The following is an 18,599-nucleotide window of genomic DNA, read 5'->3' on the forward strand; positions in this document are numbered from 1 at the left end:
GGTATTTTTTAAGCACCTATGTGCCAAACACTGTACTGAGTGCTGTGGTAAACACAAGATAACCAGGCTCCCAGTAATAAGTAGGAGGGAGAACAGTGAGCTAATGTTATCTAATAGTCCTTCCGTTATACTAGGAGAGAACATAGGTGCAGGCAGGGAATGTGTCTGTTTGTCGTAAACAGTGTACTCTCCCAAGCACTTAGTACAGTGCTTTGCACACAGTGAGCGCTCAAGTAAAGATGACAATGAATGAATCCTCATTCTGCAGATGAGGGAACTGAGGTACCGAGAAGTGAAGTGACTGGCCCGAGGTCGCACAGCTGAGAAACTAGTCCTCTGACACCCAGGCTTGTGCTTTTGAGACTAGACCATGCTCCTTTCCCATTGTAGTCTTAAAAAATTCTGCCATAAAGAAAACTGGCACTTGGGTAGCCCTCTCCTACCCAATGCTGCACGTACACAACTTCGTTTTTTCCACGCCACACTGCACTGGATGCAGATGAACGCTCCCCGTCAGACCATTCTCTAATCAAATATCAGCACTCTAGCACAGACGAGGAGTGAAAACAGTATTAAGATAGAGCTGATTAACTCAGCGCTGACCGTAAGACACTAGATTGCTTAGTTTTTTCTCGGTATTTCAACTAGATTGTGGAAGACGCCTTGACTCAGACTGGAAGACGAAGACGAACCCATCACCGGGAATTCTGAGTAGCAATATATGACATATACTGCTAGAAAGAAGTCAGAAGGAAGACGCTTAGCATAGTGCTTTGCACAGAGTACAACCTTAATACTCTTACTACTACTGTGTGACAATCTTACCACTTGTATTTTACTCTCCCAAATGCTGACTACAGAGTTCTGCACAAGGTGCTTGATAAATGCCATAGATCGATCGATTCACTATTATGGTATTTAAGTGCTTGCTATGTGTCAAGCACCGTTCTAAGCGCTGGGGTTAGATACGAGTAGATCAGGTTAGATACAGTCCCTGTCCCACAAAGGGCTCACAGTCTAAGTAGGAGAGAGGACGAGGATCGAGCCCCCGTTTTACAGATGAGGAAACTGAGACCCAGAGAATTTAAGTGACTTGCCCAGGGTCACACATCAGACAAGTGGCAGAGTCAGAATTAGAACCCAGGTCCTCTGATTCCCTGGCCCAGGCTCTTTCCATTAGGCGACGCTGCTTCTCTGCTTGATCTCTGACCGTTTCTGTCCGACCGATTTCGTCTTTCAGGGGAACTTGAAGGAAAAGTGAAATGGCTGGACAACTTCCAGAAATGTAGACAACTTCAGGAGATTATAGCGTGGCCTCCTCTCTGGGACCGAGACAAAAGGTTTTTCATTCCAGAGGTACGGTAATCTTTCCATCAAGATTTAAATCCTTTAACGCATATTTTCTTCAGAGGGAAACTGTCTTGAAAATTGCCACCTCCCTCAAGGCAGAACACAAATTTAAGCTGGGAAACATGCTGAGATTTAAGTAAAGCAGACGGTATCATAAGAAATGCCATTCCTGCTATCGTTGGCCCAACTTCCCCGGGATTCTATTAATGACCACGGAATCAAAGGAATGCTTGGGGAAATATTATCATTATTACACTTGTTAAGCCCACGAGTACTATGTGCCCAATGCACGATTTGTCCCATTTAAGACTCACAGCCTGGTAGAGAGAACGTGGGCCTGGGAGCCAGAGGACGTGGGTTCTATTCCTGCTCCTGCCACTTTCCTGCCATGTGACCTTGGGCAGATCACTTCATTTCTTTGTGCCTCAGTTTCCTAATATGAACAATGAGGTTTCCTGTTTTCCTTATGAGGCCTATGTGGGACAGGAATCGTGTCCGACCTGATTATCTTGCCTGTACCCCAGTGCTTAAGTAGAGTGCTCAGTACATAGTGCTTAGCAAAAATAAGAAGTGTGTTTTTCATTACACACAGTGAACAGGGAACATGTCTACCAACTCTGTTGTATTGTTCTCTCCCAAGCGCTTAGTGCTCTGCACACAGTAAGCACTCGAATACCATGGATTGATCGACTGATTACAGTTCTTTACCTTATTCTTATATTGTTAGTAGCCTCTTGTGGGTCCGTGGCAACTCTAATTTTCCTATTTGTATTTTTCCCAGCACTTACCATAGTGCTCTGCACACAGTAGGAGCTTAATAAATACTCCTACTACTATTTTACTGAAAAGGACATTATTCATTCATTCATTCAATAATATTTACTGAGCGCTTACTACGGGCAGAGCACTGTACTAAGCACTTGGAACGTATAATTCGGCAACAGATAGAGACAATCCCTGCCCAATGACGGACTCACGTTATCACATTACTTCTCCAAATGTCCTAAAGTACTCCTGCTCGAAAGGAAGTAGAGCTGATGATTCTGGGATTGGCTCTGCCCACAGGCACTTCTGTCCAATTTCTTTTCCAATTCTTCAGAAAATCTCTACATGACTTTCTCTCTTGTTTTGCAAGTGCTTGAAACACATTTTTAAAGAACCCCTAGGCGAAAACACCTTGTCTTCAGTGGAGAAACACCTCCTTCATGAGGGGAAATTAACGCTCGCAGGTAAAGAATCACTTTCTTTATGCACTGACTGCATGGCTGAAAACTTACTGGTGCGACTTTCAGAGTTCCGCGCATTAGCAGCGCGGTTGAAGGAAAAAGTGACACGTAACGTCTCATGCCGGAGGAATGTGGGAAGGGGAAAAGTAGCCACACTGCCAAGGGATGACTAATTTGAACTTGTGATGTACTGCACATCTGGATGGACAGTTTTACTAAACCCTGAAGAGATCAGTTCAAAGGGATGCGTTCCGAATTTGTAAGAATTCTCTGAATTTCGGAATCACGGCGTTACAGAAACAACAGAAGAGGAAGGGATCCTTTATTAAGACTCTGACTGTACTTGAAGAGAATCTATGACAGGGAATTTTCTACCAGCTTTGTCTAGGACTCACAAATTCCTTTGGAAAATGTAATGCCCTGCAAGCTACTCAACACACAGTGGCACAATTTGGGTGTGGACAGAAAAATAACCGAAGCGGTAGCGAAGGTAGAATTTATTGAGCCCCCACGGGCTGCGGTGCACTCTACTAGAAATTTAACTCCCTGAAGAAAAGGCTGTGTCAACCCCTAGGCCATGTCCAGTGACTTAACACACCACGGTACCATGGCCTAGTGAGAATAATAATGCTGGTATTTGTTAAGCGCTTACTATGTGCAGAGCACTGTTCTAAGCGCTGGGGTAGACAGAGGGGAATCAGGTTGTCCCACGTGGGGCTCACAGTCTTAATCCCTATTTTACAGATGAGGTCACTGAGGCACAGAGAAGTGAAGTGACTTGCCCACCGTCGCCCAGCTGACAAGTGGCAGAGCCGGGATTCAAACCCATGACCTCTGACTCCCAAGCCCGGGCTCTTTCCACTGAGCCACGCTGCTTCCCATGGCCTCATGGGAAGCCACATGGCCTCGTAGGCTGGGAGGCAGAAGGACCTGGGTTCTAATCCCGACTCTGCCACCTGTCTGCTGTGTAACCTTGGGCAAGTCGCTTCACTTCTCTGTGCCTCAGTTCCCTCACCTGTAAAATGGGGATTAAGACTGTGACCCCCATGTGGGACATGGACTGTGTCCAACCTGATTACTTTGTATCTACTCTAGCACTTAGAACAGTGCCCGCCGTGGGCAGGGATTGTCTCTATTGCTGTTTTGTACTTTCCAGGCGCTTAGTACAGTGCTCTGCACATAGTAGGCACTCAATAAATACATTTGAATGAAAGAATGAATGAACAGTGCCTGGCACGTAGTAAGTGCTTAACAGATACCATCAAAAAATACAGATTAAGTAACGGCTGATCTTAAGAGGTCTTCCTCCCTACTTCCTGTCCACTCATCGTCACCAACATCCCGTGTCTGACCCAGAACCGATCCTTTGAGGATAGAGTCGCTTTTTAGTTCTAAGGCTCTCTCTCAGACCGGGAATCTGACTGCCTTCTGGGAAAGCCATAAAGATGAAAATGATCTCTCCTTACTCCCAAAACCGACCAATCAAGGAAGGAACTCTGCTTACAGTCTCCAGGTTAGGATGTTTGCGGTTGACTTTTACACGGTCCTTTAATTTAGTCGACGTAGCCTAGTGGAAAGACCTGGGTCCTAATCCCGGCTCTGCCATCTGCTCTCCCAATTGCTTGCTGTGTGAGCTGGGGCAAATCACTTCACTGCTCTGTGCCTCAGTTTCCTCATCTGTAAGATAGGGATTAAATACCTGCTTTCTCTTCTACTTGGACTGTGAGTCCCATGTGGGACGGGGACTGTGTCTGACCTAATTAACATGTAAGCACTTAAAAATACCATAAAAAAACTAGCAGATCATTAGATCATGTAGGCTTCTCTGAGACTGAGACCTGCACTCATTCTTCACAAGAATTTCACCGCTGATCAGACTAAATAACATGACCTTACATATCTTCATTTCAGCCACGAAAAAAAATACCCAGAACTGATTATTTAAAATACCCAGAACTGATTATTATTATTACATTTAAGCACTTACCGTGTGTCAAACATCACTCAAAGCGCTAGCTGGGGTAGATATTAGTTAATCAGGTCGGACACAAACCCTGTCCCAAATGAGGCTCATAGTGTAAGTAGGAGAACAGGTTTTGAATCCCCATTTTACAGATGAGGAAACTGAGGCACAGAGTGCCTTCGTATGGTATTAAGCGCTTACTGTAAGCCAGGTACTGCAGTAAGTACTGGCGTAGGTGCAAATTAATCAGATTGGACACAGTGTTTGTCCCGCATGGGGCTCCAGTCTTAATCCCCATTTTACAGATGAGGTAACTGAAGCAAAAAGAAATTAAGTGCCCAAGATCACACAGCAGGCAAGTGGCGGAGCCAGGATTAGAACCCAGGTCCCCTGACTCCTCAGTCTGTGTTCTTTCCAGTAAGCCATGCTGCTTTTCAATGTGAACATAAAGACAAATAGCATGGCCTAGCAGCTGCAATTCTTAGTAAACACATGAAATCTTCGAGAGAGAGGGGACTCTTTGTTTGGTTCTCTTTGTATTAGTGAACCTGAGCCGTGGGATAGTCATTTCAAAGAAGTATTATCTGAAGATAAGTTTGGATCTGTAAAATTTAGGCTAAATGGTAATGCATCTATCTCAGTCTAATGGAAAAGGACCAAGGTGAACATGATTATTCAGACTAAATTTAACCTTTAGTTAAGTCATTCACTGAAATACGATCACTCGATCATCCTTAAATTGGAATCAGCCTTGAAATTGGAAGAAAACTGAGAAACAAGTCTAAAAGTGGTTTCCTCCTTAAACGTGAAAGCCTTTTCCACTCAAGTCACAGGAAAAAAATTCCCCAGATTCCTTGAAGGGTCTGTAGCAGCCTCGCATGAAATTCTGAGTTGAATCTGCCAGTGGGTGCTTGTATCTGCCTAAAATGCCAATGCTTCTGTCCGCCTAAATTGCCAATACATAACATCTGACAAGTAGAAGATTTGGGTCGCTAGGGATCTCATGTAACTGTGTGCCAATTACAACAAAGTCTGCGATAAAAACTGGTGCTACCGTCTGAACTTCGCTGTGAAAAGAAAAGCTTGCCCTAATGAAAATCTATAATAAGGAAACCCAAGTCAAAGAGAGTAACGTCCATGGAAAGTTCTAATTTGGGATCCTTTTCGGCTGGGATGACTCAGAGTCCCAGTATCACTCTCTCGAATCTGCCATAATCCTCCGAGTTAACACTATTTCACAAAATTATGCCTTTTCAACGTTATGAACAAGGACTTGAAGAAATATTCTCCCTCTCCTAGGTTTAAAAGCCATAGGATGATGTCGCTCTCCTTACTTAACAGTTACTCTATGCGTAGACTGTGTGAAGATGATCCCACCAAGAGGAAGGTTTCCCTAGAGGGAGGCTGGACCTACCTGAGACTCACAGTCTCAATCCCCATTTTACAGATGGGGTAACTCAGACCCAGAGAAGTGAAATGACTTGCACAAGGTCTCACAGCAGACAAGTGACAGAGATGGGATTAGAACCCACGACCTTTGGACTCCTACGCCTGTGCTGGGAGTTTCGGACCAGTGGAGAGGTCTGTCTTTCTGTCTCTGCCCTACCCCGCAAAAGGTGTCTGGGTAAATACTTAGGGGAGAGGTGTGTGTAACGGGGGGACGGGGATGCAAGGGGATGATTAGGAAGTCTGTGAATCTGCGTGCATGTGTGTGTGGACGCTATCATCCCAGGCTCTCCTCGTACATATCTTTGCATCTCTGGGTGCACACAGGAGAAGCAGCGCGGCTCAGTAGAAAGAACCTGGGCTTGGGAGCCAGAGGTCATGGGTTCGAATCCCAGCTCTGCCACTTGTCAGCTGTGTGACTGTGGGCAAGTCACTTAACTTCTCTGGGCCGCAGTTACCTCATTTGTAAAATGGGGATTAACTGTGAGCCTCACATGGGACAACCTGATTACCCTGGATCTACCCCAGCGCTTAGAACAGCGCTGTGCATATAGTAAGCGCTTAACAAATACCAACATTATTACTATTATCTCTTTAAGTTTCTCTCTGCTGCCTCTGGGTGTTCTTTCTGTCTCCGTCTCTATCTTTCTGCTGCCTCTGTGTTTCTCTTTGTATATGTTGCTCTCCTTCTTTGTCTGTCTTTCCTGTGTTTTTGGCTCTGTCACTTGGAAGCCTTCTACAATTCTGCCCTTTCCCTACTTTAAGAACTGGAAAATAACGGTCCCTTTAATCTCAGAGGGATTTGAACAATGGAAAGTACTATTTCCTTTTCCTATCTTATGAAAGCTATTAGTTGCAAATATAAAGTCTTCTGAGACTATAAAGTATAACACTTAGGCTTAGCGATACTTGGATATTTATATTTCCCTTTTGAAAAGGAAATAAAGGTTTTCTTCTTTTTGTCTGTAACTCTAGAAACATGGACACGTTCCAGGGAACGGCAGACAAAGAGATGCTGGTTTTTTAATTCCCAAGAGTAGAATCCCTGTTGCCTAAGCTGTAAAGCTAATTGAGTCCAGGATCATTTCACTGTAGCATGATTCCAAACTATCACAAATATACCCTGAGTTACTTTAGCTGCAAAGATCTGTCAGACGTCCAAGATAATGAAACTGAAATTCATCAAAAATATCAATGACCAAAATTATAAATAGAATGTCTTTCCAAGTTGGGAGCTGTTGATACAGGAAAGATGATGATTGGTCATATTCTAGAATTTGAATCAACCCTTTTAGACACCACAGAGGAATGGAAAGGACCACTCAGGTTGGACAAGTACAACCTGTGATGCAGTGGGGCCTAGTGGAAAGATCACAGGCCTGGGAATCCGAAAATCTGCGTTCTAATCCCGTCTCTGCCATATCTCTGCTGGGAGACCTTGGGCGAGTCACTTAATTTGTCTGTGTTTTAGTTGCCTCATCTGAAAATGGGGTATTTAGACTGGGAGCCCTATGTGGGACAGGGACTGTGTCCAACCCAATTATCTCCTGTCTACCCCAGTGCTTAGTACCGAGAATGCTTAACAAAAAGCATTGGAAAAAATAAAGGTTCCCCTTACCCAAATGTCTCAGATCACCCAAATCCAAACTCCAGATGCTCCATAATAAGACATTACTTTATAAACTAAATAGCATTTGGGTTTTAAAAAATGTGCCTTTGGTTTTAATGTGACTTTCTTTCCTCAGAAAGCACAAGATTCCTTGATGTCTACCTGTTTCTATTTGATGATTTCTTATTGGTCACAAAAATCAAACGCAACAAGAAGGTACTGTGCCAATTCTTCCAAGTTTCTTCTTGGTTTGAGCTGAAAAAAATATACATGTACATATATATATATATATATATATATTTAAGGAAAATCTTGTGGGAAGAGTTATTTTTTCTAAGAGTTCATCCAGAACAAGAAACAAAATAAAATATGGACTATTTTAGTTCACTAAGCATGAATAAATAAAGGCAAAGTTAGATTTCTGGAACAGTTTAACTTCTATATAATAATTGTGGTATTTTTTAAGTGCCTACCATAGACCAAGTATGTCTTAAGGGCTGAGGTAGATACACTAGATGCAGATTGGATGCAGTCCCTGTCCCACATGGGGCTCACAGTCTAAGCAGAAGGGAGAGCAGGTATTTAATCCCCGTAACACAGATGAGGTACGGAGAAGTGAAATGACTTTCCCAAGGTCAAACAGTAGGTAAGTGGCAGAGCCAGAATTAGAACCCAGGCCCTCTGATTCCCAGGCCCATGCTCTAGTCACTAGGCCACATGGCTTCTCAGCTGGATAAGACTTGTCAAGCGAGGTCCTCTCAAATAACAGGTATGTAGTCACCAAGTAGGGCAGAGCCAGTTTAATGTTCTGGTGGATTAAGGGCTGGGACTATCTCTTGGGGCGATATGGACTGTAGGATTCATCAGGCCGCCTGCTTTTCTCCCTAAGTCCCTGACTTTATGGCTCAATGAAAATGCTCAATGACAGCTGGTTTAATTGACACTGATTTCCTGTTTAAGGGTTTACATCTCGTATCCAGGATCATCTCTGGGTGGACGGGAGAGAAGGGAGTTGGAATATGAGCCTTCTTGGGAACGAGAAGGAGCACAAGACTAGAAATCAGGAGAGGTGATCTAATCCTGGATCCCTCACTTACCTGCTGGGTGAACTTGAGCAAGTCACAACTTCTTTTTGCCTCAGTTTCCTCATCTGTAAAATGGGGATTTAGTTCTCCCTCACCTCTTAGACTCTGAGTCATATGGGACAACAGGGACTGCGTCCGATTTGAACATCCAAAAACTACCCCGACACCGAGTACGTAGAAGCACTTAACGAATAACAATTATTATGAAGTTCCAGAGCTTTTCTTCTTTATCACGCCAAAGCTCTCTTAGATCTTACCAGTAGCAGGCCTCAAACAGAAGGTGAGGAGATCATGAGACTGAGTTCCTTTTCCAAGGAAGGTGTTACTTCCTCAGAGCTTCTAAGGAAAGCTCCATTCGAAAGCTCTTATGTATTTCCCCCAAAATTCCACACTGCTGATTAAAATCAAAGCCCGTGCTCTGATCCAAACATTTATAATAGGATTTTGGCTTGGGAGATGATGAGTGTTGGACCAATATCATTAGGAGTGCAACGACCTACCACGATGGATTTTAATTAAATTAGATTTTGATTACACCATGATTTGTCCCTGAAATTTAGAAATATTGAGCGACACCATTCAACTTCGGAGTAGAAATTTCCAGGGATCGGTATGGAAGGTAGATTTTGCTTTAAGGCTGCCGTCCATACCCAGAGCACTATATGTTGCATTATCATTTATTAACATATCACTATCAACGTTTTTATTTATTTATTTTTTTACTTAGCCAAGTATCTCCTCCTCTGATTTCAGAAACCCTTGGGCTCAGATTTAGGCTTAAAATACCCTTCCCTTTCTCCAGAGCTACAGGCAGTAATAAAAGAAGGTGGTATTTGCACAGTTATCGACCAACCTATTCCACTTGACAGACTGGTGGTAAAAGATATTGAACCAGCCCATGTATCAGGTATGCTGTTTTTTTCTTAGATTCTCTCTTTTCTTCACATCTGTTGCATAAACCAGTTTTACTTAAACTTATTTGCTAATAACAAGAGTGCTTCGTGGAAACTTTCAGGCTCCACTTAGAGGTAGAACTAAAGTCAAAAGGGGAATGAAGAATAGGAATCTTATTCCTGCAGCCTCCTCTTTTGGAAAAAGGGCATTTCCCAAAATTCCCTAGGTTAACTGCCAACTAGCAAACCAGGCAGAATTTTTAAAAATTCAAGGGCTTTTAAAATACAGTGCTCTGCACACAGCACGGCCTAATGGCAAGAGCGTGGGCCGGGAAATCAGAGGACGTGGGTTCTAATCCTACCTCCGCCCCTCGTCTGCTGCGTGACCTTGGGCAAGTCACTAAGCTGTGCCTCAGTAACCTCACCTGTAAAATGGGAATTAAGGCTGTGAGCCCCATGTGGGACAGCGACTGTATCTTGTTATCTTAGCTCTCAGGATAGTGCTTGGTACATCGTAAGTCCTTAAATACCATAATTATTCATCATTATTAGATGCTCAGTAAATACTATTAGATGAGTGAAAAGACAGAAGGGGCTATTTCACTCTTCTTCCCCTGTGCCTCTGATATGTGGCAACTCTCCCCAAAAGCGATCCACAAGTAACATGCTCAGGCCCAAGAAAGCTTGGAGGTTTATAAAACTGGCCTGAAAATTTGTATATTGGTTACAGCTTGTATTTACCGAAGATCGTCGTTCTGCTTTACCTCTCCTTACGTATTAAAACTACGGATGGTGTAGCCACTCATTTTTCCCTTGACCCGCAACCCTCGGCCTAGTCGATGAGCTCTCACAGACTGCCACTTCAGTTATAATTACAATTCTACAGGGTGGCCCCTGGATCACGACACTTTAAAAAACTTACAATAAATAAATTAATGAATGGTATTAAACACTTACTATATGTCAAGCACTGTTCTAAGTGCCGTGGCACACAAAAGTTAATCAGTTTGGATACAGCCCCCGTCGCACATGGGGCTCACAGTTTAATTAGGCGGGAGAACAAGTTTTGAGTCCCATTTTATGGTCGCGGCAACCGAGGCACGGAGAAGTTAAGTAACTTGCCCAAAGTCACACAGCAGGCAACTGGTAGAGCTGGGATTAGAACCCAGGTCCTCTGATTCCCAGGTCTATGCTCTTTCCACAAGGCCATGCCGATACTCTATTATGGCTGAAAATACAATCCTTCAAGTTTTATATGCTGACCTGAAAAAAGTAGAAGTGACAGCTATCATCTCTACGCAAATGACTCCTCATTAGCCCCCATCTCTCTCCTGTTATACAATCTCTCATTCAGGCAGACTGGGGCTAGAACCCAGGTCTCCGGATGTCCAGAGCTGTGCCTTTTCCCTGGGCCAAAGACACATGAAAGTCGGGGGTGGGGGGAACCCCCCAAACAGTCTTCCCACTTCCTCTTTACATTGCTCAAACTGAGCATATTAGCATTTCCATGCTAAAGCTCAGCCTTCATTTCCTGTTGAAGATAAAATGAACATTTATACTGCATCACAGAAATCAATATTCTAGTCTACAGTCCATCCAGGCATGAAGGGAATCACTGTCTGCATCAAATATACTTCAACCAGTACAAATAATTGCCCCTTAATGGGAAGCCTGGTAAAAACATCAATCCCCAACTTCCCCTCTCACTGCCTCATTCAGGGTCCAGAATGCAGTACTGGCTCACTTAGAAATGCTCAGTTCTAAAAATAAGTTGATCTGAGGAAGGAGAGATCCGCTGCGGGGTTCTTTTCCTAGATGAATAATTGAAGGCGGCTCTCCTCTCAGCAGGACAGAGACGGCTCCTGCAGAGAAAGGGAACCTGCCCGTAGACTAACCACCCACCCTCTCTGCCCGGCAAACCTCGGCAATGTCAGAGTGGCGATGACATTTACTTTCAAGACACTCAGACCGTATCATGCGCGTTGTTCATTCCCCGTGCGGTACTTTATTTCAACGTATTTTGTTTTAGGACCCATGTGACCCGTTTCCTTTGCCTATAGTAAGGCATTAATTCTGTAGTGGCCCTGCAAACCAAACTGCGGTCTTCTTCGACACCTTATTTTAACACTCCTCTATTGAAGAAATAAATCATCGTGCCCTGTTATTTTTCCTACATCCTAATTTAAAGTTAATTGATTCTGAAATGGAAAACGACCCACTCAAAATGCCACTTGTTCCGTGAGAAGAAGCCCTGAATTTTCTGTTATGTAGGTCACCGTTAAATCTCATCTAGTCTCCAAAGTCATTAGCACTGGAGTAAGGTATGTCACACAGTTCTCAAGCGATGGATTTCCCAGTCTACAAATGACTCTCCCGTGCCCTGGGGGATCCTATAAAGACCTATTTGGCCTTGTTAAATTGCTTGCCTATTGAATTCATAAATGTCTTCTAGGTTTTGGACTGAGAAACACTTTGCTCATACAGCACGAAAACAGATATCAACAGTGTATAGCAGCTTTTCTACTCCAAGCGCAAACAGAAACAATCAAGGTACAGTTTTGAGATCTTATTTTTCATAAAATGATTTTTTTTTCAGTTGTACTCTCCCGAGTGCTTAGTAGAGTAGTCTGCACATAGTAAGCTCTCCATCAATACCACTGATTGATTGATTACATGACAGGAGAAGTCTTTCTGGGGGTTGCGAATATTCATTCAATTCAATCGTATTTGAACGCTTACGGTGAGCAAAGCTCTATACTAGATCCTGCACATAGTAAGCGCTCAAAAATACCATCCATCAATTATGACAAGTATTTCTGGGGGTTCTGTATTATTCAGTGGGGACCTCACCCTGCCTGCCTGACTCCTGCAGGCTCCCGACCCCGTCGCATCCTAACTTGTGGAGTGGTGAGAGAAGCAAAAGTAAGCTCGTTGTGGGCAGGGAAGGCATCACCATCTCTGTTATCCGGTACTTTGCGGAGCACACAATAAGCCCTCGGTAAATACCATGATGATAAGTGTAATTGCCGTCTCTGGAAGGGAGGTCCTGGCGAAGCAGCAGAGGTGGAGCTAAGGGGCAGCCCCAAATGGAGAGACTGTAAGCCCGTCAAAGGGCAGGGACTGTCTCTATCCGTTGCCGATTTGTACATTCCAAGCGCTTAGTACAGTGCTCTGCACATAGTAAGCGCTCAATAAATACTACTGAATGAATGAATGAATCTCGCCAAATGTGACGGAACTCCGCGGGGGTGACAGCGCGCCACCTGCTCTCCGCAGTGCCATGTGACGCCTCTGTTTCTAGACTGGTTTGGATAGAACTGTTCGATTAATTCACACGGTCCCACGATGCCACTTTCAGACTGAAAGGCATCCTTCGAAATAGGGGATTTTGTGAAAGACAAATGGGGGAAAAGAAGAGTTAACCCAGAGGTTTTAGGGAATACATACTGCACCAGATGAGGCTGTTAAATAAAGCACTCGGTTGGCCTGATCGGTGTTCCGATCCCAGGCAGCCCTCAGCAGGCGCTGTTGATGACGGCCGTCGGGTTGAAAATAAGGTAAATGGATGATGACTCGATCCCATCCGTTGACGTGCCAATCTCATTTTAAAGACATGATGGTTGCTAAGTTAGTTGTTGCAATTCACCACGGAAAAGCGGAAAATGTCAGAATGGGCTTGTGAGGCGAGGACAGTTATACCACGGTTCTGTTCCCTCCAAGATCACTGACAGTCACTGAACAGGGGCTCGGCACTTAAGTACATATCTGTAATTTTATTTATTTAGATTAATGTCTGTTTCCCTCTCTAGACTGTAAGCTCACTGTGGACAGGGAACGTGTCTGTTAGATTGTTATACTGTACTCTAACAAGTGCTTAGTGCAGTGCTCTGCACCCAGTAAGCCCTCAATAAATACATTTTAAGTGACTGGCTTATTAGAGTGCTCTGCACACAGCAAGTGCCCAGTAAAAACCACAGATTGACTGTTTAAATGCTGTACCCCTCCCCCAGTCTGCTTGGCAGCCTCTGGCCCTCAGTTAACTCATCTGTAAAATGGGGATTAAGACTGTGAGTCCAATCAGATAAGCCTGTATCTACCCCAGCACTTGATACAGGGCCTGGCGCATAGTAAGCGCTTAACGAGTACCATTAAAATATGTTATAAAAATCACAAAGGGTACGTTCCCTAGTTAAACAAATCCTATATTATCAGGATTAGGAGGCAGCCACTGAATAAGGGTGGGAGGATGAACATATGAATGTCATTAGCAGATATAAAATATCTTCAATTCAAATGGATTTTGAACAAATACATGGATGAAAGGCTCAGAAAAATACCACAGGGAAATTATAATGCTAGAAGTTAATGTCCACCTACATGGCGAGGGGATCCCAACTCTGCCCCTTGTCAGCTGTGTGACTGTGGGCGAGTCACTTCACTTCTCTGTGCCTCAGTTCTCTCATCTGTAAAATGGGGATGAAGACTGTGAGCCTCACGTGGGACAACCTCATTCCCCTCTATCTACCCCAGCACTTAGAACAGTGCTCTGCCCGTAGTAAGTGCTTAACAAATACCAACATTATTATTATTATAAGGAATACAGATATGACACTGCTCCTCCCAGGAGCTGTTAGTGTCGCTATTGGAGACAGAATATTGAACTGGGTGCACCTTTTGGATCAATCAATGGAATTTACTGAGCGCTTACTGTGTGCGGAGCACAGTACTAAGCACTTGGGAAACTACAGTATAACAGAGTCGGTAGACACGTTCCCTGTCCACAACATGCTTACAGTCTAGATGGGAAGACAGATTAATGTAATTTTTTTTAATACTTTGAAATGGTTCAGTACGGCACTGCTCATATTCAAAGGTTTCCCCATTGTCAATCAATCGATGGCATTTACTGAGCAACTACTGAGTGCAAAGTAATAATAACGACGGGATTATTAAGCGCTTACTATGTACCAAGCACTGTTCTAAACACTGGGGGGTAGATACAAGGTAATCAAGTCGTCCCACATGGGGCCTGCAGTTCTTAATCCCCATTTTGAAGAGGAGGTAACTGAGGCACAGAGAAGTTGAGTGACTTGCCAAAGATCACACAGCAGATGAGTGGTGGAGGCAAGATTAGAACCCATGTCCTCTGACTCCCAGGCTTGTGCTCTTGCCACTGAGCCACGCTGCAAAGTACTGTACTGATCTCATTTTCCATTATGTCACAGTGTTATATTACATTTCTCCTTGATCATTTTATTTATTGTCTGCATACAAATCTTATCTATTGAATTTACCAGCAGCAAACATTGGCTGACATTTTCAAATACTGCACAAAAGATGTAATGCAAAATGTGCTGAAATGTTTAGCGAATATCCAATTGTCATAAGTTCAGTTAAACATTTTGGAAAGGGGAAACTTTAGTATATAAAAACGTAAGAAGGTTAGTCCTCTATAAAGTAAGCTCTTGTTTTTCCTATTACAGAAAACATGGATGGCAGAGATAGAAATGGCAACCTCTTGCTACACTAAACGATGTGAAACCAAGGAAGGATCTTCGCTCAATCTGCCAAAGGAATCACCTGAAATTTAGTACCCTCGATCTGAGTATGTGATTTATCGTTTAAATAGGCACACGTTGTATTCCTTAATTGCAGGCTTTTTAAAAGATCACGCTTAATTAATTGGCAGGGGACGATCCTTTTTGTTTGACCAAGGAAAATTCTGGGAATGATATGGAACTCTGAGGGGTGTATAGCTTTTGACCAGCCAGGAAAATCCTGCAGGACAGGGTACGTTCTGCCCTTCAGAATTTGGAAATTCATAAATTAGACTATATAAATGTGGAATGTATAATTTCTAATGAATACAGGAGGTGCTGACCACACATTCCACTTAGCCAATATTGCATATTTTTCTGAATGTGCCTCAAATCTACAAAAACGTAGCTCTACCCACCCCAGATCAATACTGTCCTGGATAAACTGTTCACATCCTCTTGCACAGATCTTCAGCTGCTATTCCCACTTTAAATTCATTCATTCATCCGTATTTATTGAGCACTTACTGTACGCAGAGCACTGTACTAAACGCTTGGAAAGTACATTTCGGCAACAAATAGCGCCAATCCTCACCCAACATCGAGCACACAGTCTAGAAGTCTAAATCTTTAGACTTCTATGCTTAGGTGGGAACGTAGAACACACTAGGGTCTCACAGCATTCTGGGATTTGTGCAATAGATTTCTCAAGTTATTGGGGGAACATTAATCCCACCGTTTCTCTTTACCTTCGCTCTCATGGTTGCTGAGGGAAGCAAGTGGCCTCGAACTTGTGCTTCGTTTCGAAATTTGTTGGGCTGTGTCCTAAGGGAAGCTGAGGGCAATTCTTTCATCAGCGACACAGCGGCTTGACTGAAATCAAGGAAGTGAGACCAACATGGGCAAATCTAGAACTGTCTTCCAAGCTCTCCCCAACCTCCAAGTCGTTTTCCTCAACTGCATATTAAATTCCTCAGGGAATGAAAGGTCAGTTGTATTACTTTGTGAGTTGAAGTATCACACGGACCCTCACTCTACAGTGACTGTCATACTGGAGTTAAAGGAAATAATACAGTGATGCATCGGAGAAGCAACGTGGCTTAGTGGATACAGCGCGGGCCCGGGAGTCCGAAGGAGCTGGGTTCCAATTCCAGCTCTGCCACATGTCTGCTGTGTGACCTTGGCCAAGTCACTTAACTACTCTGGGCCTCAGTTGCCTCATTTGTAAAATGTGAGCTCCATGTGGGAAAGCAACCGTGTCCAACCTGCTTAACTTGTACCTACTCCAGGATTTAGAACAGTGCTTGGCACGTAGTGAGCACTTAACAAGTACTATAGTTGTTTGGGTTTTTTTTAATCAACTTGAGTGGCTTCTCAGACCGATTAAAGTTTTTCTTCTATCATTTTTCAGTGATCCTAGTAGCTCTTACTTTACAGCAATGCATCTTATCAATTAAAGCTGGTAGTACTATAAAATCTGATTCCAGTCTACTCTTATTCCACAATAGTTACATAACCTGGGAAAGTGAATGATATACATTAAACAAAATCAACCAGTACAAGCTGCACAAATGCAAAATTAGCCCCTGACCGGCTTTACTGTCAGGCAAAGCGGGCTCATAATATGCTATAAACTAAAATGAATTTAAAATACAGTGCTGTAAGTTAAAAAAACAAATACCTGAGCAGAAGTTTATAGAATGCTGAGTTCAGTTTAGCCTAATATCTAAAGCAAGAAATGGAGAACCTGGGAGAGCAACCAAAATGAAAAAAGATAGAGAAAACAAAAGAAAGTGGTTTCAATTCACCTGTTCGATAAAAGGTATGGGTGAATGGATGTGGTTATTCCTAGTCTTCAGAGAACAGATCAGGAGTGAGATTATGGAGGAGGAATGATTTATCTTAAATATCAGGAAGAATTAACTGAGGATTACGAGGTAATCCTCCGTCCCCCGAAAGGAGACCATGGAAATGTTTTGAGAGGAATGTTTTCAAACAGGAATATCTTAGATGCAAGGGGGAAAGGATTGGATCAGGGTTGCCCTACCAGTGTAACCGGTGTGACCTCCAAATCTCCCCAGTATAGCCCCCAAATTCTGGACATTGCCATCTCTGATTGCCCTGAGTATGTAAGAGTGAGTGTTGTATTAGTAGGCAGCCTCCCCCCACCAACTTAGGTGTATTTCTTCAAGGACAACTCTTCATGCCTTGGGGATACCCCTCCACAGAAAGAGAATTCAATTCAACTAGATGATTGTATGATGCACGCATACAAGCACGCCAAAAAAAAAAGGGCCTGGGTGGCTTCTTACCTTAAAGCCCCTAAAGAAAGTAGACAAATTCCACAACTCCGAAGAGACGCTACGTGTGAACTTCTGAATCGTTTACCAACCCACTAGGTAACAGAATACTCCTGCAAAAGAAAGAATGCTTTTAGTTCCCACCTGGATTTTTCTACAGAATGTACACTACAAGAGTTGATTGCTGGGGAACATTATAGGATTAAAACTAAGAGATCTTACCGGAAACCGATCTTTACTCTATTCCTGATATCCTGAACCCCAGAGGAGAGAGACCTGAAGGCAACAACATACACCCTATTTACTAACAGAATTGCCCCATTATTTTCTGGATAACTTTTACAAAAATGCAACAGGGATGGAGCTACTCTGCAGGGAAATAAGTCTATCAATAAGGAGAGCAGGACTAAAAAAAGAGGGAAAAAAGGTGGAGAGGAGGGGAGAAAGAGTAGAAAGGTAAGTGGGCACTTACTTCTTCTGTGCTCTCCCAAGTGCTGCATACGATTCTGTATTTGGTTAATCTTGGCAGCTCCCGCCAACCCCTCCTTCCTATTCCAGCGGGCAGTCACATTCTTCAGTGAAGAATCTTTCATGCCTTGATCCTATATCCTGTGCAAGCTGACCCTACCTTTCTTCCCGTCCCAGCACACCTCACAATCACTGTTTCCCTCGAAAATGTTTCCTCCTCAAAAATCAGGAGACAAGGAGAGACCTTTTAATGATAATACTAGTGGTATTTGTTAAGTGCCTCGTATGTGCCAAGAACTATTCAAAGCACTGGGGTAGATAAAAGAATCGGGGTGGACACAGTCCCTGTCCCACATGGGGCTCAAGGGCTACGTGGGAGGGAGAACAGATATTTAATCCCCATTTTGGAAACTGAGGCCCCGACCTGCCGAAGGGTCGCCAAGCCGGCAACTGCAAAGCCGGGAATAGAACCCAGGGCCTCTGATTCCCAGGCCTGTGCTCTTGCAGACTGTGAGCTCCATGAGAGACGGGGGCCATGTTTAACTCGCACCTGTGTATTCTCTCCTAGCGCTGCGTACAGGGCTCGGCACCAAGTAAACACTTATAAATTCTATTACTACTACTTCTACTGGTGCCTGCTGCTTTTCAGTGGAGAATTACACAGCAGATGCAATTATTCAAGTCCATTCCGCACGCACTTGAGTTTTAAAACAAGTTCCTCA

The 18,599-nt window shown here is 43.6% G+C and overlaps 1 protein-coding gene across 1 annotated transcript in view; it reads left to right on the top strand.

Annotated features, from left to right (window-relative positions):
- PLEKHG7 (pleckstrin homology and RhoGEF domain containing G7) overlaps positions 1-15,254 on the top strand; it is a 46,822-nt gene extending 31,568 nt beyond the window's left edge. Inside the window, exons 11-16 of the mRNA XM_029079544.2 lie at positions 1,241-1,356; positions 2,486-2,579; positions 7,731-7,810; positions 9,433-9,586; positions 12,025-12,122; positions 15,056-15,254. Of these exons, the coding sequence (XP_028935377.1) occupies positions 1,241-1,356; positions 2,486-2,579; positions 7,731-7,810; positions 9,433-9,586; positions 12,025-12,122; positions 15,056-15,163 (650 nt within the window). The 3' untranslated portion in view covers positions 15,164-15,254. The remainder of the gene's footprint in view (positions 1-1,240; positions 1,357-2,485; positions 2,580-7,730; positions 7,811-9,432; positions 9,587-12,024; positions 12,123-15,055) is intronic.
- The last annotated feature ends 3,345 nt before the right edge of the window (positions 15,255-18,599 follow it).

Source organism: Ornithorhynchus anatinus, chromosome 14 (assembly GCF_004115215.2).
Source record: "Ornithorhynchus anatinus isolate Pmale09 chromosome 14, mOrnAna1.pri.v4, whole genome shotgun sequence".
Lineage (NCBI taxonomy): Eukaryota > Metazoa > Chordata > Mammalia > Monotremata > Ornithorhynchidae > Ornithorhynchus > Ornithorhynchus anatinus.